Source organism: Pelophylax lessonae, assembly GCF_965119305.1.
Source record: "Pelophylax lessonae genome assembly, chromosome: 11".
NCBI classification, from domain to species: domain Eukaryota; kingdom Metazoa; phylum Chordata; class Amphibia; order Anura; family Ranidae; genus Pelophylax; species Pelophylax lessonae.
In genome coordinates, this window is record NC_138778.1 from 6,586,891 (window position 1) to 6,611,259 (window position 24,369).

Genomic DNA, 24,369 nt, shown 5'->3' on the forward strand with positions numbered 1-24,369 from the left:
GCGGTGTACCCCAATATTTATGTATATGGGGTTAGTGTTGAGGGCCAGAGACAGGGGGTGACTGCTGTACCTCATTAACTCTGTAAATGGGGGTTTTGTTAAGGGCCAGAGTCAGAGGCTGACTGTGTACCCCATTATGCATATGGGGGTTGTTTTAAGGGCCAGAGTCAGGGGCTGTCTCTGTACCCCATTCTGTATAGGGGAGTTGTGTTAAGGGCCAGAGTCAGGGGGTGACTGTAAATGGGGGTTGAGTTAAAAGCAACAGTTAGGGGGTGGCTGTGTACATGGGGGCTGTGTTAGGGGCTTGAGTCAGAGGGTGACTATACCCCAATAACTTTGTAAATGGGGGTTGAGTTAAGGGTCAAAGTTATTGGGGTATAGTCACCCTCTGACTCAGGCCCCTAACACAGCCCCCATTTACACAGTTAGTGGGGTACACAGTCACCCCCTGACTCTGGTCCATAAAGCAACCCCCATTTATAGAGTTAATGGGGGTACACAGCCACCCCCTGATTCTGACCTTCATCACATCCCCCATTTACAGAGTTAATGAGGTACACAGAGTCAGGAGGTGGCTGTGTACCCCCATTAACTCTGTAAATGGGGGTTGTATTAAAGGACAGAGTCAGGGGGGTGACTGTGTACCCCTATTAATTCTTTATATGGGGGTTTTGTTAAAGGCAACAGTCAGGGGGTGGTTGTGTACCCCCATTAACTCTATAAATGGGGGTTGTGTTAAGGGCCGCAGTCAGGGGGTGGTTGTGTACCCCATTATCCTGTATATTGGGGTTCTCTCATGTTATTCCTCTCTGCAGAAGGAATTTAATTTAGCAAAGAGTCGGTCTCTGAGCAAATATTATTCATCAGGACATGAAGACAGCGAGCGCCGGCTTTAATAACTGCGATAGATGTGGCCGGCCGCCCACCGCTTTCATAGAGTAAAAATTCTTTGGAAATTGTATTTTTCCTTCTGAAGGAGATTTAGCAGAACAAAGAGATCTCCGCTGGGGGTTTGTTTGATGATCTCCGGCTCAGAAGGGGGATTGTAGAAGCCACATTAAAGGGGGGCTCTGCCCTAAACATCAGACCTTTTTTTTCTTTTTCCTCCCCCTGACGTATAATTCGAATATTTGATGTTGTTTCTCTGCTTTTATTTACTGCCCACATCTGACACCATGTGGAAAGTCTCTGTGATGTGGAGAGAGAAGTGTAATTAGGGAGGAATGTCAGATAGGAGAGCGGCGCGCCTCCCCGCACACGCTCCTGTCATGTGGTCACATTGAAGTAGCAGCTTCTAAACTCTTTATTGGTTTTGGTCTGATCAGAAACACGTGCGGGGAAGTTGGGGGAGGGGAAGCGGCTCGGATAACCTGCGATTGCTTTGTGTTCGATATTGTGTATTTTATTTGGCATTTTTGGACGTTTGATTTTTTTTTTTTTTGTGTCTTTTTGGTTTATTATCCATGTGGGGATCTTTTTGCTATTTATAGACCTCATTGTTGGAGGGTCAGACCACCACCATGTGATATTTCTGTGCTGAATAGATGGAGGCCACCGAAATCACACATGGAAAGTCCTAGATAATATTGTATTTAGATGTTACATCTATGAATCTAGAATATTCCGTGTGTGAATTATTATTTTATTATATGTATCCCTCTTTTTTTTTTTTTTTACATATATAGTGCCTTGAAAAAGTATTCACACCCCTTGACATTTTCCACATTTTGTCATTTTACAACCAAAAACGTAAATGTATTTTATTGGGATTTTAGGTGATAGACCGACACAAAGTGGCCATAATTGTGAAGTGGAAGGAAAATGATAAATGATACAAATAAATCTGTGAAAAGTGTGGCTGCATTTGTATTCACCCCCCGGAGTCAATACTTTGTAGAACCGCCTTTCCCTGCAATTACAGCTGGGAGTCTTTTTGGGGATGTCTCTACCAGCTTTGCACATCTAGAGAGGACATTTCTGCCCATTCTTCTTTGCAGAATATCTCAAGCTCTGTCAGATTGGATGGAGAGCGTCTGTGAACAGCAATTTTCAAGTCTTGCCACAGATTCTCAATGTGATTTAGGTCTGGACTGGGCCATTCTAACACATGAATATGCTTTGATGTAAACCATTCCATTGTAGCTCTGGCTGGATGTTTCGGGTCGTTGTCCTGCTGGAAGGTGAACCTTCGCCCCGGTCTCAAGTCTTTTCTTCTAAGATTGTCCTGTATTTGGCTCCATCCATCTTCCCATCAACTCTGACAAGTCCGGTCAGGTCCACCTGTCCGTTTTTCAGACAGACCTGATCAGACCAGCCATTGTTCTCCATGGAGGGGGCAAAAATGTCTGCCGACACCCTTCTGTCATTCGCTCCTGTCTGCCAAAAACAAAATGGGGGATCTATTCCACATCTCTACGCTGGATTGGATGACAGTTGGATGGAAATGCATAGAGAACAGCCGGACTGTGTACATGTCTGTTACATACATATCCGTGTCCGCTACATACATGTCCGTGTCCGCTATGCATGGACCTGTCATCCTCCTTGCTCAGTAGGGTTCAGCAGAGAGGTCCTATTCTGAGCAGGCGGATGCACATTATGGAGTCTGCCCTGGGTGAAAGGGGCCTAAAGATTTCTCTGTGAGTAGGGCCAGCATAGGAGATGCAGAAAATTGGGGAGATTTACTAAAGCTGGAGAGTGCAAAATCTGGTGCATCTGCACATGGCAGCCAATCAGCTTCTAACTTCAGCTTCTTCAATTAAAGTAGAACTATAGACAAAACATAGTTTTTTTTTTTTATTTTGGATAGAGAAATGGAGTGTTATAACCCCGGTCAGATTTCATTTTCCTCTTCTGTGTCTTATTGGGGAGATTTCCCTTCTTCATTTCCTGTCTTATAGCCAAACAGGAAGTGAGAGGAAATCCCTTCAAATTAACCGCTTGCTGACCGCCGCACAACTATTTACTGCAGCGGTCAGCCCCTCACAGGCAGAGTGACGTAGTACTACGTCGCTAGCCTGTGAGGGTCTAGGGAGCGAGCGCGTGCCCCTGGAGGCGCAGTCACGGACCCCCCGCACGTGTGACCGGCGGACCCGATGTCCGCCGGTCACTCGGCGATCATCGGTGCAGAGGGAGAAAGGCAGACGGCTGATGTAAACAAGCCGCCTGTCATTCTCCCCTGTGTATGAATGATGATCATACGGTTCTACTATGTAGGACCGTTGATCACTGTTTATACACCTCAAGCCACAGCCAATCACAGTTAGAATCAGGCCCCTAGGGACACACACAGCCCCTCCCTCTCAAAAAAGTTAACCCCTTCACTGCCATTGTAATTTTACAGTAACAGTGCATATGTATAGCACTGATTACTGTAGAAATGTCACTGGTAACCCCAAAAATGTCAGTCAAGGGTCCAAACATATGTAGCATAAAACAAATTGGCCGAAAATGTTAAATTTTGATTTTTACATTTCTTTTGGGGAATTTCATATAAAAAAATGTGAAAAATATTGTTAATTTTGCAAAATTGTCGCTCTTTTTTTGTTTATAGCGCATGATCAAAAAATCGCACAGGTGATCAAATACCACCAAAAGAAAGCTCTGTTTGTGGGAAAAAAGGATGTCAAATTCGTTTAGGTACAGCGTCGCATGACTGTGCAAATGTCCGTTAAAGTCACGCAGTGCCGAATCGCAAAATAAGCCCTGGTCAGGAAGGGGGTAAAATGTTCCCGGGGCTTAAGTGGTTAAAGAAATTCTTTGGGGACCCCCCCCAGAACTGATGTCCCCCATTGGAAGATTTATTATTATACAGGATTTATATAGCACCAACAGTTTGCGCAGCACTTAACAAAATGAAGGCAGACGTTACAGTTACAATACAATTTGGAACAAAAGGAATCAGAGGGCCCTGGTCGTTAGAGCTTACAATCTAAAAGATTGTACCCCCTATTACTTTTCTGGGGACGACCTAAAATGTGGGATTTTCTTTTACTTTCAATTATAATGGTAATCAGAACAAATAGAGAGGGGGGGGTCTCCCTAACAAAGGGGGGAGGGGGCGCCAGACAGCATTAAAATCTGACAGGGGTTCTAATCCTTCTCCACTCCATCCAAAACTAAAATATAGAAATTGTCTTTAGTTATAGGTTAATCTTTGACAATAAAACTTGGAAGCTGATTGGTTTCTATGCAGAGCTGCACCAGATTTTGCACTCTCCAGCTTTAGTAAATCCCCCCCACTGTATGTTTCTGGGGTGCCATGAGTAGAACATGCCGCCTCATAGAAAAAGCATGGCTAAGATTTGGAGTTATACTCAAACCTGGTAATCTGTGAGCACCCCTCTGTACACCAGGGGGGGGTGCATAATAAACCTCTCTTATATAGGTGGCTGTACACATGCCATATACACTATGGGTGGATGGATGGGGGGGAGGCTCTATGCTATGTACAGTAATACTTTACAGCAGGGTCGTCTGTTCCTTTGAAGGGTAACTCCATCCAGCAGGTAAGCCTAGAAATCCCACCATTAGCAGTGACCCCTTTCATTAATGTCCCCCCCGACGTTGTAAAGGGGGATTGGGGGGGCGCTCACCCCTTTATGGTGGAGGGATCAGAGCGCAGCGGCGGCTGCAGGTGTCTCTTTTCATCCCTTTATGGGTTGGGGGGGGGAAGGGTGGCCCTACTAGGAAACACTTGTAAAAGTTTCTACAAGTTGTTAAAACAACACGAGAGGCTGGGGGGGGGGGGGGGGGGTTATCCAGCTCCTGTGTCTGTTCCCGGGAGATAGAGGGGGAGATTTACTAAAACTGGAGCACTCAGAATGTGGTGCAGCCAATCAGCTTGTAGGTTTTATCGTCAAAGCATAAAGGAGTTGTAAAGTCTCATTCTGTGCATTAAGGTGAAAAACCTTCTGTGCTTCAGCCACACCCCCCCTCCCCCTTTTTCTTACCTAAACATGATCAGTTCCAGTGATGAGCCCAGCGGTTCCAGCCGTTGTCTCTCTCCTCATTGGATAGATTGATAGCAGCAGGGGCTGGGGCCGAGTACTGCTGTCTGTGTCAATGGACTCATGATCGCACCTGCACAGGTGCCCCCATGGAAAGCGGCTCACCGTGGGGGCACCTGATGAAGAGGAGAAGCCAGGAGTGCCGCCGGGGCACCCCAGAAAAAGAGGATTGGGGCTGCTCTGTGTAAAACCCTTACACAGAGGAGGTGAGTATAACATGTTTGTTATTTTTAAGAAAAAACAATGAACCTTTACAATCACTTTAAGTCTTTATTCGCAGCAAAATGTGCGATGCATTTGGGATACCATTACTTCTTAATGGCACACTAATCGCGGTGCAATTTTGCCGCAATAAATTGCAACGCGCAAAGGTTATCACTCATAGAGCAGGAGCTTCTTTTGGGCGGCAGCGTTTATCATGCCAAAATTGCACCAGGATTGGTGTGCCATGAAGAAGTAATGGCATCGCAAATGTGTTTGCTCGCAAGCAAAATCGCAGCAATTCTGTCCGCGATTCAAACCGCTTAGGTGTGAATGGAGCCTAAGGGCTGGTTCACACTACTAGTGTGATGGCAGGCTTTGCATGTAATTCGCACACATTGCTGTGCAGATCCCATGTGATGTCTGTGCGACTGTATGACTGAATTTGCATCGCATTCGGCCCAAAACTCTTACAGGACCCTTTTTTTTTTTTTTTTGTCCGCACCAAGAATTGTATCGCATGGCTGTTCACACCCGTGCCATCCAATTCTGCAAATCATGCTGCGTTTTTCAAACGGATGGTGGGCCAATTTTGCAAAATTCAGGTTTAGTCTGGCAGGAAAAGATCACAAAATGATTGGAAATCCATCATTCCACTGTAAGGAAAATGATCGACGCGTGGCGTAAATTTCAAACTGCGTTACCCCGGATCCATGATCTGCATCAGTCCTCTGCTGGAAAATGGCCATTGGAGGTGAGATGATTGGATGTGATTGGTGGAGGTGTAGAGCAGGCAGTCCCTTCCCCCTCCCCCGGGCCTATTGATAAAATAGTTGATCCCAGGCTCTCCATCTTATATTTGTCTTCTGTTTCAGGATCTGACCGGAGGAGGATTGGAGGAGAATCTGCACTCGCTGAACCTGAAGGAAGGCCTGGATTATTATCACTTTAACTGAAGGGCTTGGCCCAGGTATGGAACTGCGTTTTACTATCATCTGACGTGGTGGGACGGCGAACATGGAGCAATAAATGAGTGCTCTGTCCAAGCAGGCTTCAATTGTGCATTCATTTTGAATGGGCTGCTCACTAGGGATCGACTGATATCGTTTTTTCCATGCTGATACCGATATTTTGATCATCGCCTATCGGCCGATATTTTCGTACATTTAACATTTTTTTTTTTTACTTGACAGGTACTGTTGTGGAGGGATCTGGGGGTCTAAAAGACCCAAAACCCCTCCTCTGCACTTAAAGCATTCAAAACGCCAAGTTTGGCTGTTTTGAATGCTGTAATTTTTTTTAAGCTAGCGCCAGACAGTACCCGGAAGTGACATCACTTCCAGGTTTTTGCATGGAGACCCGGGTGACCCGCGGAAGGCGGTGGGGGGGGGGGGGGGGGGGAATGTCCCCTCCCTCTCCTTGTAATGACAGCTGAGCGGCTTCTCACCCGCATCAATTGTCATTACAAGACAGCCAACTGTCAGCTATGGACACCAATACCGGGGTGATGCCTCTAGCTGCAGACATCACTCCGGTACAGCACTTTCCCTAAATATCGGCAATATCGGTAACCTCAGGGTCCGATTCCGATATATCGGGGAAAGTGAATATCGGCCCTCGATATATCGGCTTTGCCAATAATCGGTCGATTCCTACTGCTCACTGTGAAAGGTGCAGATATTGCCTCTGTGCTGCAAGCCACTTGAATGGGTCCTGTTTGACACGGTTTCCGCCATGTCGGCAAAGCTTTGCATTTTAGCAGAAATATAGTTTGATATTTTCAGAGGGGGGGGTCCTGTCAAATAGGTTGTACCGAGGCCCCCGTGCGGTGCTGGGCAAAGATGCCAAACTGCGCCCCCACCTTCCCTTAGGACTAGGGCACCCACATCCTTGCAATAAACCATTGCGCCCAGGGCAGCCAGCCCTCCTGCCCACCCCTGCCCTTGTGGTTTCTATCAGCAGCCTTTCATACATGGTTCATATCTCGGGCAGTTCAGCAGGAACCGGCTGAGATTTGAACCGTTAATGGGCAGGTGAATGTACCAAGTTGATCAACCAGCCTGCCAGATTCTCTTGTGATTTTCGCTAGCCGCTGCTATAGGCAGAAAACAATTGCTGATTCCCTCTGTCAGCACTGTTTGTGTTGGTGGGAAAATCGTGCAAATTTCTATTCTGCAACCCGTGGTTGCAGGAAATAAATTTGCTTTGTGTATGGCCTGCCTAAGGGGAACTGTCTTGTCTTTCTTACTATGTGATACAATGCATGTGTTTGATAAGCTAGTGTGTACTAGGGATCAGCCGATTATCAGCAAGGCCGCTCTATGCACTTTCCCCGATATATCGGAATCGGTCCCTGGGGTTACCGATCTTGCCGATATTTTGGAAAGTGCTTGTACCGGAGCCATCACCCCGGTACCGGCGTTCATAGCCGAAAGTCGGCTGTCTTGTAATGACAACAGCCGAGTGGCTTCTCGCCACATTGGTTATTACAAGCAGCGGGAGGGGACGTCCCCCCCCCCCCTCCCGCAGCTCGCCCGGGTCTCCCCTCCCACCGGGAGACCAGCCTGCACGGCCGCCAAAGAGAAGACCCGATCAAAGCCGCATTCGGCTCTGATTGAGTTTCCATGTAAAAATCCGGGTACTCGGCGCCAAATTCAAAAAAATGACAGCATTCAAAACAGCCAAACTTGGCATTTTGAATGCTTTTAAGTGCAGACCCCCCCCCCCCCCCAGATCCCTCCACAAGAGTACCTGTCAAGTAAAAAAAATAAAATAAAAATAAAATTATTTTAAATGTACAAAAATATCGGCCAATACCGATACGCGATGACCAAAATATTGGCAATGAATGCTATCGATCGATCACTAGTGTACACACGGTGTGGGATAGAATACAATCATGGAACGATGAGCGTCACTTACACTTTTTCTTGTGTGACAGGATGGGAAATGTTCTCGGAGGGGCAGACATGGACAGGCTGTGCCGTCACCATTGTCGGAGAGATGCAGAGGACTCCCGTGTAATGTGAAGTGGTTATAATTTTAATGAATAAATGTAAATACGATGTTTTTCTACACAATGCATGTGTTTCTTTTCTTTATATTCTGAGATTGTGTTGGGTAAAGTGTACCTGTCTTCAGACAACAGGCACTGCAGCATTTTCTATTAATGTGGCCATGACAGGTAAAGAGGTCACCGTGATGTCTCAGTTTACCATCGTAGAGTGTCTGCTGAGTGCGGCGCTCGCCTTCTCTGCGAATCTTTAAATGGATCGAATTTGTCAGCGATAACTTTGTAAGCAAACTTTGTGTCCAGTCAGCAGATCTGGATAATGCGATGATGGTATCACACACTATGCGGCTCGTAGTAATTGACTGCAGGTGACTGTACAATAAACATGTTTTTATTTTAGAACTGACACAATACAGACCCGTCTATAATTATAATGAACACATGCACGTAGCGCCACTTGCTGACAAAAATAGGTATGACAGCCGAGCTCCGACAGGTGGCTGAGGATTCTCATCGAGACGGAGGGATCTGTGGGGAGAAGAAGCAATTATTATTGTCACACCTGTACTGAAATAGGAGATGATCTGGTCGCTATAGGCAACAGTGACCTTGTTCCCCAATGCATGACATTATTACCAGTATACAGAATATAGGAAGTGCTGCAGTATAAAATAGTTCCAATAACTGATACAGAGCGGAGTTGTATAATGTTCTTATGACAATGACAGCTAAGAAATGCAATATGGAATAGGGCCCGTCCAGGTGCAGTGCGTGCGGCCGGGAAGGACAGGTGCAGAGCCCAGTCCCACTGCATGCGGCCTGTCAAAGTCTATGGCTGGAGTGTAACCACTTGCCCTGTCCAGCCGCAGCCCATGGGGCTGCACCTGTTTAATAGCAAGTGACTGCCCTGTCCAAATATCACATTGCAATACCTACCCTGTCCCTTCCTCACCTATAGGGGAAACATCACATTACCATTAGTCGCTGCGGATACTTTTCTTTCCCTCAGTTCTTGAAAGAGAACGGTCATCTTTCCCATACAGGAAAACAAGCCTGTGCAAAGGGGTCCCCCCCCCCCCCCATATACTTACCAGCGCTCGCGCCCCTTGCTGCTCCTTCCTCCTCCACAGCTGCCATTGGAATCAGCAGTGATGTCACTCCCCCAGTCATGTGACATTGCTATGGTCTCAAGTAGGGATATATGCAAACTGTGGCCCTCCAGCTATTGCAGAACTACAAGTCCCATGAGGCATAGACTCTGACAGGCACAAACATGACACCCAGAGGCATGATGGGACTCATAGTTTTGCAACAGCTGGAGGGCCACCGTTTGCATAGCCCTGGTCTAAAGGCTGGCTTCTAGGCCCCTGGGCCAGTCACAGGAGAAAAAGGCACTTGGCTCCTCCATGCCTGGAAGTGCTGGCTATTGAGGAGGATGAATGAGCGATAAGAAGGGGAGTGGCCAGTTTCACACGGGATTCCGCTGGTATGAGAGCAGTGAGAACAGCTTTGTTGAAGCTTTTAAAATTCTATTCAGCTCGAGTTTGTAAATGATGAACACAGATCCTAATGAGAATGCTGATTGCCACTTTAACCACTTCAATACCGGCCACTTTCACCCCCTTCCTGCCCAGGCCAATTTTCAGCTTTTAGCGCTGTTGCATTTTGAATGACAATTGCGCGGTCATGCAACACTGTACCAAAACCAAATTTATGTCATTTTTTTCCCCACAAATAGAGCTTTCTTTTGGTGGAATTTGATGACCGCAAGGTTTTTTCTTTTTTGCTAAACAAATGAAAAATGACCGAAAAGTTTGAAAAAAAAAAAATAAATTTTTTTTGTTTAGGTTATAAAATATTGTAAATAAATAAGTTTTTTCTTGCACTGATGAGGCGGCAATGATGGGTAGCACTGAGGAGGGCACTGGCAGGCTCCCTGAGCACTGATTGGCATCCCTGGTGGCCATGAGTGGGCAATCCCTGGTGGCTCTAGAGGCATCCCCTAAGGGTCTGCACTGGTAATCAATGATTACCAGCACAGACCCCCCCCCCCCCGTCGTCAGGAAAGCCACCAATTGGCTCTCCTCTACTCGCGCCTGTTTGGGGCGAGCTGAGGAAAGCCGATCAATGGCACTTCCTATTTACTATGTGACCAGCTGTGATTGGACACAGCTGGTCACATGGTAAAGAGTCTACATCAGTAGGCTCTTTACCTGGATTGGAGATGCGGTGTGTCTGAGTGACACTGCGCACAGAGCGCCAGTCAGGATAGTGCAACCACTTTGCCGCCGTCATTTTGCTATATGATGGGCGGCATGTGATTAACCACTTTACAACCGGAGGATTTTGCTGTCTTCCGTCCAGGCCACTTTTTGCGATTCGGCGCTGTGCGACTTCAACTGACAATTGCGCGGTCGTGCGACGCCGTACCCAAACGAAATTTACGTCCTTTTTCTCCCACAAACAGAGCTTTCTTTTGGTGGTATTTGATCACCTATGCGATTTTTACTTTTTGCGCTATAAACAAAAAAAGAGCGTTTATTTTGAAAAAATAACAATATTTTTCACATTTTTTTATATGAAATTCCCCCCAAAAAAGATGTAAAAACCAATTTTTTTAAAAGTTTTTGGCCAATTTGTTTTATGCTACATATGTTTGGTAAAAAAAAATCGCAATAAGCGTATTTTGATTGGTTTGCGCAAAAGTTATTGCGTTTACTAACAAAGGGAAAGATTTCTGTCATTTTTGGTGTTTTTTTTTTAACGCGTAATGGCGGCGATCTGCGATTTTTTTTTGCGGGATTGCGACATTGCGGCGGACAGACCGGACCCCTGACTGACATTTTTGACACTTTTGGGGGTACCAGTGACATTACTGCAGTAATCAGTGCTATACATATGCACTGTTACTGTAAAAATGACACTGGCAGGGAAGGGGTTAATTTTATTGGAGAGGGAGGGGTTAATGTATGCCTGGTGCTTACTGACGTGTAGGGGGGGAGGTGACTATGTGATTCATGGACAGATCGGATGTCCAGCTATGCTGAACAGTCCGATCTGTCACTCCCTGTCACTATGGAGATCCGCCCGCTGTGTTTACACACAGCGGGCGGATCTCCAGACTCGATCCCCGACGATCGGGTAAGAGCAGCGGCGATCGCCGCTGCTCCTCCCCTGGCCCGACTCCCGCTGTGAATGAAAACAGCGGGAGCGAGCCTCCGGCGGCGCGCAAGCGCCGCCCAGAAGGGGAGGAGTCCAGTCACGTTAATACTACGTGACTGGACGGGAACGAGCCACTCTGCCGCAGTAGTATTACCGTGAGCGGTAGTAGAGTGGTTAAACAAGCTGCTAGCAGCCTTTCCACAAGCTTGAAGTGCTGAAGCCTGCTAGCATCTTGTATAACCTAGATATACGACGGCAAAGCAGCACCAGATCACGTACCTATTACATGATCTGACACTACTGGGTAAGGGAGGTGCACGCTGCTGGCAACCCAATCGTGCTGTGATTGAACACAGCAGATGTCGATCACCGGGTGCTGGCCAATGGGTTACCGCTGACACCAGGCGATCTTCATGAATTTACTGTACACAGGACAGAACCTTTCCAATGTAAAAAAGGCAGAGCTCTGTCCTGTCAGCGGGGATGTAATAGATTTTCTCCCTTAGTAAAAGCACCTCCCACAGTACACAAACACTGGCTAGGTACACATTTAACCCCTTCCCAGCCAGTGTCATTAGTACAGTGACAGTGCATATTTTTAGCACTGGTCACACTGGTGGTTACCACAAAGTGTCAAAAAGTCTGCCGCAATATCGCAGTCCCACTTTAAGTCGCTGAAAAAAAATTACAGTATTTATCCCATAGTTTGTAGATGCAATAACTTTTGCAGAAATCAATCAATATACGCTTATTGGGATTTTTTTTTTTTAGCAAAAATATGTAGCAGAATACAAATTGGCCTGAATTTATGAAGAAATTCGATTTTTTCTTTTAAATTATTATTGGATATGTTTTATAGCAGAAAGTAAAAAAATAGTTATTTTTTTTTAAATTGTCTGTATTTTTTGTATATAGCGCAAAAAAAAAACAAAAACGCAGAGGTGATCAAATACAACTAAAAGAAAGCTCTACGTTTTATTTGGGTACAGCGTCGCACAGTTAACCACTTAACTACCCACCCGCCGTAAAATGATGGCGGAGCGGTGTAGTTATTATCCAGGGGCGCCGTCATATGACGGCGCACCAGAAAAGTCTCTCTCGCGGTCCCCCGGGGGACGAGCGGAGTGGCGATCGTAACCGCGCTGTGTTGCTAGGACACGGCACGATCCTGATCTCGGTAAAGAGTCAATGACATGACTCTTTACCCATGTGATCGGCTGTGTCCAATCACAGCCGGTCACATGTAAATGAGGAAGTGCCGTTATTCGGCTCCCCTCGGCTCACACTGTCAGTGTGTAAGGCGAGGAGAGCCGATCAGCGGCTCCTCCTCATAGGGGAGACAGAGAAATGTAATCAGGGCACTGATTACACAAGAGTGAAATAAAATGCCATAACTGCCCACCATCAGTGTCCACAATCTGCTCATCTAGGCACTTACTGGCAGCACTATGGGCACTGAGTGTGGGCACTGATGGTGCTGTCCATCAGTGCCACCCATCAGTGTCGCCTCTCAGTGCCACCTCTAAGTGCTGCCTATCAGTGCTCATCAGTGCCACCTATCAGTGCGGCATATTAGTACCTCCTCATCAGTGCCACCTCATCAGTGCAGCCTATTAGTGGCCATCAGTGCCGCCTCATCAGCGCACATCAGTGAAGGAGAAAAATGTATTTATTTTAAAAATTTATTCACAGAAAATAAGAAAAACTTTTTTTTTTTTTCAAAATTTTCTGTCTTTTTTTGTAAGAAATAAAAAACTCAGAGGTGATTAAATACCACCAAAAGAAAGCTCTATTTGTGTGAAAAAAATGATAAAAATTTCATATGGGTACAGTGTAGCATGACTGCGCAATTGTCATTCAAAATGTGAGAGTGCTGAAATCTGAAAATTGGCCTGGGCAGGAAGGGGGTGAAAGTGCACGGTAGGCAAGTGGTTAAAGTAATGCAGTGCCGTTTGGCAAAAAAAATAATGACCTGGTCATTAAGGGGGTGTAAATCAAGGGCTTTCCACAAGCTTCAAGTGCTGAAGCCTGCTAGCAGCTTGTTTAAAGTGGCAATCAATACACTCAGTAGGATCTGTGTTCATCATTTACAAACTCGAGCTGAATAGAATTTTGAAAGCTTCAACAAAGCTTTCTGTTCTCACTGCTTTAATACCAGCTGAATCCCGTGTGTAACTGGCCTTAGAGGGGGGTCAAGGGCCCTATCCAGAGACAACGTCACTTTGTCCTGCATGGAAAAAAGGTGACCATGTCTTTTGAATGGCATCGTGAGCAATCTCAGGAATTGTAATTCTTTACTGCATGGAGCAGTTTGGTATATAATACACGTATGTGTACGGGGGGGGGGGGGAAGAGATCAGCATCTCTACTTCCTAAGTGGCCTGTAGAAGAATCTAAATATTACATTGAGGGTGCCAATAATTTTGTCAATTTTTGGAGTTTTACTTGAAATGTGTCAGATTTGGATTTTTGTGCCAAACCAATACAAGCAGAAGAAATAACATGAGAATGCTGAAATATTTGTAATTGCAACAATTTCCTGGGCGCAGTGGTGCCATTATCTGACAGAAATGCAGGGGGGGGGGGTGCCAATATTTTTGGCCAATCATGGAGAAATCCGCAGAATAATTATACAGACCGTGTTTACTGCAAGAGGCAGATCACACCCTGATCCATCTGGATGCAGTACCCCCCCCCCCCCCCCAGACACCAGCTGACTCCTTTCCACCAATCAACAGCTTCTCCATCAACAAAACAATTTATCTCATTACTGAACTCCCAGCAGACCCCACTACAACCAATCAAATGTTTACTATCTCTGTCTGATTGGGTGTCTATTTATTACAGATATTTCCCCTGCAGCAGCTTAGTGAAATGGGCCGTGTACCCCCCCCCCCCCCCAGCGAGGAGTGACTGGGCGCATGGATTTTACGGTACATAAAGCACACGTATGACGGGCAGAGAGGATGCGGTGGTAACACGGCACTGTGTGCTGGCGGCACGGTTCTGGCAGATGTATTGGGTGACTGGGACTGTGGGGGTTATTCTAATAAATTCCTCCCATTCCTCACAGATAAGAGCATGCATTCACTGACACCACATCTGGATTCGATTTACTAATGTATGAATATCATATAGAGAGCCGTGCAGAGTAATCCCCCCCCCCCCCCCCCCACATTCCTTCTCTTCACAGCCTGGAGACTGACCCCCACTGCACCACCATGTATAGGATACAAAGTATCATCTAAAGAGACACTAATATACCAAATGGGATCAAATCTAATGCCCCATACATACCAGAAGATGTCCCATCCTCCAATCAGCTTTGAGAAATATTGAAACTTTTTTTTACATTTCAGATTCTAACTGGCTGACAATATAATGTGCGCCTCCTTTCCCCTACCGCTGCCAAGCCCTGCCTTTATCTCCGTGTACTATAATACACCTCCCCCGCATACAATGTGCTCATTATCCTTACTTCACCTTCCAGTCTATTGTTTTACTGCATTGTGAAAAGTGTATAATTACCACATTGTATAGGGGGGGGGGGGGGGTAATGTATGTTTTATAGACGTTTGCACACATGCCGCTTTGCCAATGTTCTTCCATTCACACTTGTGCGACTCCAAAGTCATGCAATTTCCATTGCAACTTTGGATGGGTGCGACTTGGATGCGGCTTTGGCTGCTGCACAACTGTCGCATCGATAATATTAATATGTGACTTTTGAGAGTTTACATTGCAGTCTGTTGCACTCAAGTCGCATGAAAGTTGCATCAAAGCAGTGCAGGAACCTTTTTGGCGCCGGCGCCTCTCAGCCCTTTGAGGGGTTTCAGATGGCAGGGATGGGGTTTATGATCATGTGATCGCCATGATTGGCTGTAACAGTGGTCACATGATTCAAATGCTCTCCCAGCCCTTTAAGAGGTTTCAGATGCCGGGAGCTGGGGCGGGGTTTACGATCATGATACTGAAGTGATTGGTTGTAAAAGTGGTCACATGATTGGAAAGCTCCCACCCTTTTAAGAGGTTTCAGATGCCGGGAGGTGGGGCTTATGATCATGTGATCGCCATGATTGGCTGTAACAGTGGTCACATGATTGGAAAGCTCCCGCCCCTTTAAGAGGTTTCAGATGGCGGGAGCTGGGGCGGGGTTTACAATCATGTGACTGACGTGATTGGAAAGCTCCTGGCCCTTTAAGAGGTTTCAGATGCTGGGAGGTGGGGTTTATGATCATGTGACTGACGTGATTGGCTGTCACATGATTGGAAAGCTCCTGATTGCAAGTCGCTGGTAACTGTGCCAGGAGCGCTCTCTATGTTCACATTCTGGTATGCAAATATGTGGCTGCTCAGCCTCAAGGCCCACCCACCGAGAGGCCGCACATTTGCATACTGTCGGTGTGAAGGAGGTAAAGTTGCTGCGACTTTAAGTCACAGATTTTATCAGTTTCCATTGAAATACACGGGATGTGGCTTTATGGGCCCAATGTCACATGACAAGTCGCACAAGTGTGAATAGAGCCTTAGTAACTGAGCCAAATACAAAGACCCCCACAAAGCTGCTAACAAGGTGGGGGCCTATTTACTGATAGCAGGCCGAGAACAACCAATCAGAAACAAGTATTGTCCTGGAAGAAAGAACTTGATTGGCTGTTTCGTGTTCCCGCATTTATTAAACATTTGTTCCTGATCCGGTCTGTGAAGAGCCGCACGCCATTTCTGTTAACACGATGGTGGCTGAGCGCACATCGCAATATGAGAGCAAGCAGCAGATTGGTGGCTACCAGAAGGGCACCCATGTGGGGTAATTGCCGCACGCCAACCATATGGCACATCCCCTCCTCCCTGATTGGTGAAGCTTACCTTGGACACCATGGTTGGCCTTGGCACTTTCATCAAATCGCAGAGGAGATTCCGCTTCTCTCTCACACTCGCCACATCAGCATCCCTGTGGGGGAACCAAACACAGCGTCAGCACCGAGCTGTACAGGAGCCGGTAAATCAATGTATATAAAGCCTCATTGGGGGGGAAGATGGGAAAATCCCCCCCCCCCAATCAAACGGTGCCCATCATTGCTATCAGTGGAAGGAATGGTGGCCCATCATTGGTGTCATTTGGAGGAATAGTGAATACAGGCAAGAAAAGGGCCACATCTGGCCCCTGGGCTGCAGTTTGGAGACCACATCATTGGTGTCAGTAGAAGGAATACCACCCCATGTTGGTATTGTGGTAGGAATGGTGCCTATCATTGATGTCAGTGGAAGGAATAATGTCCCATTGATGATATCAGTAGAAGGAATGGTGGCCCATCATTGGTGTCAGTGGGAGGAATAGTGCCCCATTGATGCTGTCAGTGGGAGAAATGGTGGCCCATCATTGGTGTCATTTGGAGGAATAGTGCCCATCATTGGTGTCAGTGGGAGGAATAGTGCCTCATCATTGGTGTCAGTGGGAGGAATAGTGTCCCATCATTGGTGTCAGTGGGAGGAATAGTGCCCCATCATTGGTGTCAGTGGGAGGAATAGTGCCTCATCATTGGTGTCAGTGGGAGGAATAGTGTCCCATCATTGGTGTCAGTGGGAGGAATAGTGCCCCATCATTGGTGTCAGTGGGAGGAATAGTGCCCCATCATTGGTGTCAGTGGGAGGAATAGTGTCCCATTGATGCTGTCAGTGGGAGGAATAGTGTCCCATCATTGGTGTCAGTGGGAGGAATAGTGCCTCATCATTGGTGTCAGTGGGAGGAATAGCGCCCCATCATTGGTGTCAGTGGGAGGAATAGTGTCCCATTGATGCTGTCAGTGGGAGGAATAGTGTCCCATCATTGGTGTCAGTGGGAGGAATAGTGCCCCATCATTGGTGTCAGTGGGAGGAATAGTGCCTCATCATTGGTGTCAGTGGGAGGAATAGTGTCCCATCATTGGTGTCAGTGGGAGGAATAGTGCCCCATCATTGGTGTCAGTGGGAGGAATAGTGCCCCATCATTGGTGTCAGTGGGAGGAATAGTGTCCCATTGATGCTGTCAGTGGGAGGAATAGTGTCCCATCATTGGTGTCAGTGGGAGGAATAGTGCCTCATCATTGGTGTCAGTGGGAGGAATAGCGCCCCATCATTGGTGTCAGTGGGAGGAATAGTGTCCCATTGATGCTGTCAGTGGGAGGAATAGTGTCCCATCATTGGTGTCAGTGGGAGGAATAGTGCCCCATCATTGGTGTCAGTGGGAGGAATAGTGCCCCATCATTGGTGTCAGTGGGAGGAATAGTGTCCCATTGATGCTGTCAGTTGGAGGAATAGTGTCCCATCATTGGTGTCAGTGGGAGGAATAGTGCCCCATCATTTGTGTCAGTGGGAGGAATAGTGCCCCATCATTGGTGTCAGTGGGAGGAATGGTGCCCCATCATTGGTGTCAGTGGGAGGAATGGTGGCCTATCATTGGTGTAATTTGGAGGAATAGTGCCCCAGGGGCTGAATACAGGCAAGAAAAGGGCCACATCTGGCCCCTGGGCTGCAGTTTGGAGACCACTGCTCTATCACATGGACAATCAGTGGACTTATTTCTCTGATTGATGAAGGCGCGGTTATGGTGAGGTTTGACCTCAGGCAGAAATCATCGCCCATAGATTATATCTGTGTCCAAACCTTTTTTTTCTGTGTGCGTATTGGATGGACAGGGAAAGGGTTAAAATCCCTGTAACTTCATTTATTTTACTGCCCGTGTCACACTGGAAGGATTTCCCTTCACTTCCTGTCTTTGACATACAAGAGGAAGTTTCAGCAAATTTAGGGAAAATCCCGGCTTACACAGTTGTCACCAGAGCAGCAGGTGTCCCCATTGGAAGTTACCCCCAGTTTCCGTTCTGGTGATTTTCCCCTATATCCTATTGTTATATATTCGTAATAGCTCACTGAGTGAAGGTATAGAAGAGGTGTGCTCATCGAAATATATTCATAAGCTACATTAGAGTCAGATATATTGTTATTATACGTTGGCATCAATCCTTTTCTATGTTTGATGTTGGAAATGTAATCCTTTTCAAATTTTCAAAATAAATAATTGAAAAAGAAAATACAAAAAAGTGTATTTTTTCTACAAAACAAAAAATAACAAAATTGCATTTGAAAAACTGCAAATACCGTGTGACATAAAAACATGGCAAAAACCACCAATTTATTCTCCAGGGCCTCTGCTTTTAAAATATATAAAATATATAATGTTTGAGGGTTCAAAGTAATTTTCTAAAAATAAATACCATATATAATCGAGTATAAGCCGAGTTTTTCAGCATGTTTTTTCATGCTGAAAATGCACCCCTCAGCTTATACTCGAGTCACTGGCTAGAGTGTCTTTTTAAAAATGGCGCCGCTCGCGCCGATGTCTCACTGAGCACGTGCCACATGCCCGGAAATAGCCGAACTTGTTCGGCATTTCCCGAGCATCGGCGGCGCATTTGCGATGACGTATTTGCGGCGCCAGGTGGCGCGATTTTTAAATCGAAGACGGCGCCTCACCGACAGGTAAGTGAGACTCCTCCGCAGCCCCTGTATTTCCTCATGCAGTGCTGCGGGCATGGTACAGGACATTCCCCTGTACCATGCCCGCAGCACTGCATCTCCTGTGCCATGCCTGAAAATACTGTGCCATGCCTATACCTACTGTGCCATGCCTATACGATCACCTGTGCCATGCCTGTACCATCACCTGTGCCATGCCTGTACCATCACCTGTGCCATGCCTGTACCATCACCTGTGCCATGCCCTTACCATGACTTGCGCCATCTCCTGTACCATGCCCGCAGCCCCTGTTTTGTGTCTCGTGGTGGTCCAGTTGGGTCCAGTAGCTGCTGCATTTCCCACCCTAGGCTTATACTCGAGTCCATAAGTTTTCCCACTTTTTTGTGGTAAAAGTAGGGGTCTCGGCTTATACTCGAATATATACGGTACTGATTGTTATGTTTAATCAAAAGGTAATAAAGTGATTAACAAAGGGGTGCAAATTAAAGGTGGTAATTTGTGTCATCCCTGTCCTGCCCGGCTCAGATCTTGGTGGCCCAGGGGTGACCTCAATGCTGGAAGTCGTCTTCATTAGACCGGCCGGGTTCTGGGCTGTTTTGTGAATCCTCCGATGTTATAAATCAATGAGCTGCATTCTATTTTTCTTTCTTTCATGTGAAAAGTGCAACAATCCCCGGCAACCAACCAGGAGTCCAGACTTCAAAGCCATCCAATCAGCCGATCATTTCCCTTCCTCCGGCTCTTATTAAAGAGACGCGCCGGCCACAGGAAGATCCAATCGGCTGGTCAGGTGACTGTAAGGAAAAGTTGAGTATTTGGGGGATCTGGAGGGATGAGATTGATGGTGTGTGATGTTATCCACAGGAGTCATTGTCAGACCGGCACACCGGCTGCTCAGTGGCTGTTATTTTCATTCCCCGAGCCGCAGGCTTCAAAGGGCCTCCAGAATTCCAACACGTTTTTAATAACCTCCCCGAAATCCTTCAATCGCACTTTCCAGAAGCGCTAAATTCCTCCGGGCGATGTTCTTATCCAAGGAAAATCTCAGGGATTACAGCAGACCGCATTGTGTTTATACTAACGGTGTAAGTTCACGCCAGATGAACCTGAAACTACCGAACCCATCCAGCGTCTGCACCCCACCCCCGACTCTGGATCAACGCAAACACTTCACGGGTGAGAGGTTCCAACTCACCATTAAGGGGGCTTATTATATGAGAGAGATCAGGCTGATTGGTAAGAATGGATCTTTTATTGATCTGAGATCTGATCAGCTGATGAAGGATATGGCAGGCTGTACATCCTCCCCTCCATCTGTCTCAGTCTGCTGGAGACGCTCGCCCTACAAATGGCTCCTGGAACCATAATGAACATTGTACTGGGATGACTCAAGGCTTCTGGATACAATATTCCAGGGGTAGGAAACCCCGGCCCTCCAGCGGTGGTACAAATCCAATCCTACCTCTGGGAGTCATGCCTGGGGCTGTCAGAGTCTTGCAATGCCTTATGGGACTTGTAGTCCCAACACAGCTTGTCTACCCCTTCAATATGGTCTCTAAAATTACTGGACAACCCATCCAAAGTACTGGCTGACATCAAGGGGCAGCTGATACTTGATCTGTTACATAAGTCCCTTCATTAACCCCTTGGCGCCAGGAAGTGGAGCTGGGTTTATGATCACGTGACTGACGTGATTGGCTGTAACAGCGGTCGCATTATTGGAAAGCTCCCGCCCCTTTAAGAGTTTTCAGATGTCGGGAGGTGGGGCTGGGTTTATGATCATGTGACTGACGTGATTGGCTGTAACAGCGGTCACATAATTGGTAAGCTCCCGGCCCTTTAGGAGGTTTCAGATGTCGGGATGTGGGGCGCGGTTTATGATCATGTGACTGACGTGATTGGCTGTAACATGACCAGAAAGCTCCTGACCCTTTAAGGGTTTCAGATGCCGGGAGGTAGGCTTTCTGATCATGTGACGGGCGTGATTGGCTGTAACAGCGGTCACATGATTGGAAAGCTCCCACCCCTTTAAGAGGTTTCAGATGTCGGGAGGTGGGGCGGGGTTTATGATCATATGAATTATGTGATTGGCTGTCACATAACCAGAAAGCTCCTGACCCTTTAAGGGTTTCAGATGCCGGGAGGTAGGCTTTCTGATCATGTGACGGGCGTGATTGGCTGTAACAGCGGTCACATGATTGGAAAGCTCCCACCCCTTTAAGAGGTTTCAGATGTCGGGAGGTGGGGCGGGGTTTATGATCATATGAATGATGTGATTGGCTGTCACATAACCAGAAAGCCCCTGACCCTTTAAGGGTTTCAGATGCCGGGAGGTAGGCTTTCTGATCATGTGACGGGCGTGATTGGCTGTAACAGCGGTCACATGATTGGAAAGCTCCCACCCCTTTAAGAGGTTTCAGATGTCGGGAGGTGGGGCGGGGTTTATGATCATATGAATGATGTGATTGGCTGTCACATAACCAGAAAGCTCCTGACCCTTTAAGGGTTTCAGATGCCGGTGTTCCGTGAAAAAACCATACCCGTGAGAAAACCATACCCTCGTCACTTCCGGTGCACCTACGGGGGGTATGGATTTTTCACGCTAGTTACACTTGCGGCGGGTACATTAAAACAGCTCCTCTGCAACATAAATCATCTCCGCTCCTTCCCCTGTCACTTCCCTGCTCTCAGGTAATAAATATAAAAGCGGATCACGGAGCCGAGATCGCCGTCATTTACATCTCATACACCTGCCGCCGCTTTTATATTTATTAGGCGAGATCAGGCAAGTCACAGGGATAGGAGAGGAGATTATTGATGTTGCAGCCGAACTGTTTTAATATTACCGCTGCAAGTATAACATTACACACAGTGCCGTGATAATTTCCTACCCTCTGAGCATGCGCACTTGTCAAATTCTTTGCTGTTCAATGACGTATCCGGGGCTCTGAGCATGCGCACTGCTGCGCTGCTCAGCTGTTTGAGACAGGAAGTGACGAGGGTATGGAAATCTAACGAGGTATGGAATTCTAACGTTACACCAGGAGGTAGGCTTTCTGATCATGTGACTGGTGTGATTGGCTGTCACATGATCGGAAAGCTCCCACTCGCAAGTAGAGATCTGCCGCCTGTAAACTGTGGTGGGAGCACTCTGTCGGTGTGGCTCTGTTTATTTTAGATACTTATATATGTGGCCTCTCAGCGTTAAGGTCCACCCATCGAGAGGCCTGCAAATATGCGCATGGCCGGCGGGAAGGAGTTAAAGTAGAACTCCAGAAAATAAACTTGGGGTGAATAAGGCATTAGAACCTCTGTCAGGTCTTTACCGCTCTGTGTTCCCACTCGGGAGATTTCCCCTCACTTCATGTGTGGTCACCATGACAGGAAATGAAGAAATGAAGGGGAGCCTTACAAGCCAGCACCTTGATAATGGTTGGAACTCTTACCCATTGTATTAAATATAAAAACTTTATGTAAAGCACACATATGTAAACGCCAATCGCAACACACGTATGAGGTATCGCTGTGAACATCAGGACGCGAGCAATAATTCTAGCAGCAGACCTCCTCTGTAACTCCAAACTGGTAACCTGTAAAGGCTTTTAAAGCGTCACCTATGGAGATTTTTAAGAATCACAGTTCATCGCTGTTCCACAGGCAATTTTAAAGCGTGAATGTATCTTTTAACGCGGTGTACGCCCCTTTCACATGGGCTTTCCAATCTGGTCCATCTGTCAGTTTTTCAGGCGGACCTGATCGGACACTCCATGCATCCCTATGGATCGGCGGATGTCAGCGGCAACATGTCCAGTTTGTCCACTGACACCCGCCGCTATCCGATCCGATACGTGAAATCCAGATGGATGGTAACCCTATTTTGCATCCATCTGGAGGATCGGATCGGATGAGAACGGACAGGCGGTCCGATATCATCCAATCGCTCATAGAGGAGAGCGGGGCTCTGACAGGTCTGTCTCTGCACAGTAAGTTGAGACGGAGCTGTCATCTGCCTGCTCAGCGGGGATTGGCGGATCGATCCCTGCTGAGCAAAACGGAGTCCGCTGGGCGCACCGCTAGCATGAAAGGACCCTAACATCTACTTTTATAATTTACCAAAATATTGTGTTTGTGCTCACAAAAATTCTTTAAAATGTATTTTTCCCAAAAACCGCTGTTGTGTGACCAAAACAAATATTGCAACACCCACCATTTTATTCTCCAGGGTCTGTGCTTATATAATGTTTAGTGGGTTTTAAGTCATTTTCTAGCAAAAAAAGAAAAAATGCAGATTTTTACATGTATGTGAGAAATGTCAGAATTGGGTGACACACGTGATTAAAAGAGTTAACATTTCTCTGTCAGGTTTTTTGTTTGTTGAGCTCCCTTCCTTCCTTGTCCTTATGACACCTATAAAAAAAAAAAAAATGGGGGGGGGGGGGGGGGTTGTCACCATGAGAAGAAGGCACAAATACTAATAAAAACATGGTGTCTCCATTGTGAAGATTTACCGTCTCTTCCTGTCCTGACAGGAAGTGGGAGGAGCTATCATAATGGGGACACAGGTGGCCATGAAGACCTTCCTTGTCCTTATGACACCTATAAAAAAAAAAAATGGGGGGGGGGGGGTTGTCACCATGAGAAGAAGGCACAAATACTAATAAAAACATGGTGTCTCCATTGTGAAGATTTACCGTCTCTTCCTGTCCTGACAGGAAGTGGGAGGAGCTATCATAATGGGGACACAGGTGGCCATGAAGACCTGGCAGAGGCTCCTTTCCTTTTTTTTATCCGAAGGAAAATAAAATGTTTTGGCAGCACTTTCCTATTAAACCTGGAACTGCCTTGGGAATGAATGTCAGATGACTTTATGGCCCGAAGTTGTGGTACTCACCAGGTGGTCTCACTCAGAGTCTCCATAACTTCCTCCAGAATTTCCGGCTCCACGATGTCGTCATATGTGATGAACATTTCATACATCTCATTGGCTGTGGATTTTCTCACCTGCAGAGTGGAAATGACAGCTTATTAAATGGTAAGAAAACCCGACCTGCCGATACATGGGGCTGACACAGCGACTTTACATGGTGAGTGATAGAGAGAACGAGCCAATGAGACTTCTAGAAGGGGACTGCGTCTGGGGTAGCAGCGCTCCTACGCTCCTACAACATTGATATTCACACTTATGTGTGATGTGGGTATCGCTAACAACTATATAGAGGAAGCATCAGATGGAAGCTGCTGTGAAACAATGGCAGGACAAGATCCTTTATCACCAAAGGCAGAAAGGCCAAAGTGCGCCCCCTATGAGCTGTGAACAGCGGCACAGTTTGCATTTTTTCTGCACTTCCTGTGCCCCCCCCCCTTCCTGCTGAAGTGCCCAAGGTGCCCCCCCCCCCCCCCTTATTGGCCCGACCCTCCTGTGACGAGCAGGGAGCTTTAACCACTTTACCAGCCTCATCTTACAGAAT

General features: G+C 46.8%; 2 protein-coding genes across 5 annotated transcripts in view; one reads left to right on the forward strand and one right to left on the reverse strand.

Moving 5' to 3' along the window:
• The window catches only part of B3GNTL1 (UDP-GlcNAc:betaGal beta-1,3-N-acetylglucosaminyltransferase like 1), a 387,185-nt gene extending 379,014 nt beyond the window's left edge, over nucleotides 1–8,171 (forward strand). For 3 of the 4 annotated variants that reach the window (XM_082272695.1, XM_082272698.1, XM_082272697.1), the window contains one exon: nucleotides 6,086–6,208. In XM_082272695.1, the coding sequence (XP_082128821.1) occupies nucleotides 6,086–6,166 (81 nt within the window). In that variant the 3' untranslated portion in view covers nucleotides 6,167–6,208. Of the gene's footprint in view, nucleotides 1–6,085; nucleotides 6,209–8,151 lie in introns of those variants that run through there. The other variant, XM_082272696.1, reaches the window with a different exon arrangement.
• Nucleotides 8,172–8,592: 421 nt separating this feature from the next.
• The window catches only part of TBCD (tubulin folding cofactor D), a 315,022-nt gene continuing 299,245 nt past the window's right edge, over nucleotides 8,593–24,369 (reverse strand). Inside the window, exons 37-39 of the mRNA XM_082272657.1 lie at nucleotides 23,793–23,902; nucleotides 16,252–16,336; nucleotides 8,593–8,751 (exon numbers count right to left, since the gene is read on the reverse strand). Of these exons, the coding sequence (XP_082128783.1) occupies nucleotides 8,734–8,751; nucleotides 16,252–16,336; nucleotides 23,793–23,902 (213 nt within the window). The 3' untranslated portion in view covers nucleotides 8,593–8,733. The remainder of the gene's footprint in view (nucleotides 8,752–16,251; nucleotides 16,337–23,792; nucleotides 23,903–24,369) is intronic.